Source organism: Ursus maritimus, unplaced genomic scaffold, assembly GCF_017311325.1.
Source record: "Ursus maritimus isolate PB19 unplaced genomic scaffold, ASM1731132v1 scaffold_2, whole genome shotgun sequence".
Taxonomy (NCBI): Eukaryota; Metazoa; Chordata; class Mammalia; order Carnivora; family Ursidae; genus Ursus; species Ursus maritimus.
In genome coordinates, this window is record NW_024424452.1 from 6,051,886 (window position 1) to 6,053,458 (window position 1,573).

The 1,573-nt window shown below is 56.6% G+C and overlaps 1 protein-coding gene across 1 annotated transcript in view; it reads left to right on the forward strand.

Moving 5' to 3' along the window:
* LOC103670100 (transformation/transcription domain associated protein) overlaps positions 1-1,573 on the forward strand; it is a 110,220-nt gene that overhangs the window by 97,881 nt on the left and 10,766 nt on the right. The window contains exon 67 of the mRNA XM_040634781.1: positions 341-558. Coding sequence (XP_040490715.1) covers positions 341-558 — 218 coding nt within the window. The remainder of the gene's footprint in view (positions 1-340; positions 559-1,573) is intronic.

Consider the following 1,573-nt stretch of genomic DNA (forward strand, 5'->3'; position numbering starts at 1 on the left):
CCCGATGTTCTGACCCCCCCCCCCCCAGTTCTGCAGCTGGGGTGCTCAGTCAGCAGCTCACCGTGAGGTCCTGAGGCGGGACCCCGTGGCTGATGGTTTTCAAGCTACAGCGTCCTCTTCTCTTCCTGCGTTTTCCCTCTGCCACGGGGTCTTCCCCGCGTCGTAAAAGACGGTCGCACCGTTCCTGTGTCGTCAGAGTGACGGCCGTGCCTGCAGGGGCCTGTCTTGCCGCGACAGCTCCGGACGCCGTTCTTGTAAAGTTCCCTTTTCTTCTCAAAGAAAAGGCCTGGAAGTTGAGGCCCCGGGGAGCTGGCGTCTCACTGTGTGCCTGCTTGGCTAGGTTCATGCCCAGGGTGGAGATCGTGCAGAAGCACAACACCGCGGCCCGGAGGCTCTACATCCGCGGCCACAACGGCAAGATCTACCCGTACCTCGTCATGAACGACGCCTGCCTGACGGAGTCCCGGCGAGAGGAGCGCGTGCTGCAGCTGCTCCGCCTGCTGAACCCCTGTCTGGAGAAGAGGAAGGAGACCACCAAGAGGCACTTATTCTTCACAGGTACGAGGGGTGCCCTCGGGTGCGCAGCCGCTCCCATCAGCCTCTGCGGGTTTTCACGCGCGCATCTCCTGGGAGCGGAGAGGGCCCTGAAGCATGCCAAGCCGGGAGGCTTCTGGAACCAGGGCCCTGCTCCCAGAAGAAGCCGCTCCCCAGCCTTGAGGCTCCGCACTGCACGACAAGTGTCTGATGATTATTTGTTCGGCAAAGGGGGTGCCGTGGCTGCGGCCACTGCTGTTTCTCCCCGCCCAGGAACCCGTCCCCGCTCTGGTGAAACGGGGGCTGAGCGCAGGGTGTGTTGTGAGCTTGTTTGCGGGAGGTCTCTGAACGACTCCTGGAGCCCACGCTGCGCCGAGTGGCCACGGCCGGCATGTGCCTCCCCGGGGGAAATGCAGCACGAGGGAGCTGAGAAGCCCTGTGAAGGCCACAGAAATCTTGGTCGCGCGGTGACCAGCAGCCTCTCAGTAAGGTCTTTCCATGCCAACTCATGGCTGGTTCGTGAGTGACCCCTTTCTGTCTGTAGCAGGGGCAGAGGTGAGCTGCCTGTCGTCCCATTCAAAGAAGAGAACCAGTTAAAACATTTTAGCATCTGATCTCTGAGGTTAGGAGCCCATTGCAATGAATGTTATCTAGTCCCATATGGAACTTTCTTCTGACCACTAAGAATCCAACCCATTTTGACCTAAAATCTCTTACCCTTAAGTTCAATATCCCCACAGTAAGAAGTAGATCACAGAAACGAGTCTGTAGAAAACCAGATACATGTTAACATGTATGTAATGTGATCTATAGTGTGGATCACATCTGGGGGTGATAGACGGTTCTTGGCTTTTTCCAAAGAAACAAACTCTTGGTCAGCATCAAACGACAGTTCAGATAGGTGCCCTTGAGTCACTGTGGAATTTCTTGATGGATTGAAGCCATGGCAGCAAGCCAGTAATTGTGCTTTCACGAATATTAGGCCGAATTCACTCTGGGCTCATTAGAAGTCAGAAGCGTGTGTGTGTGCGTGCACGTG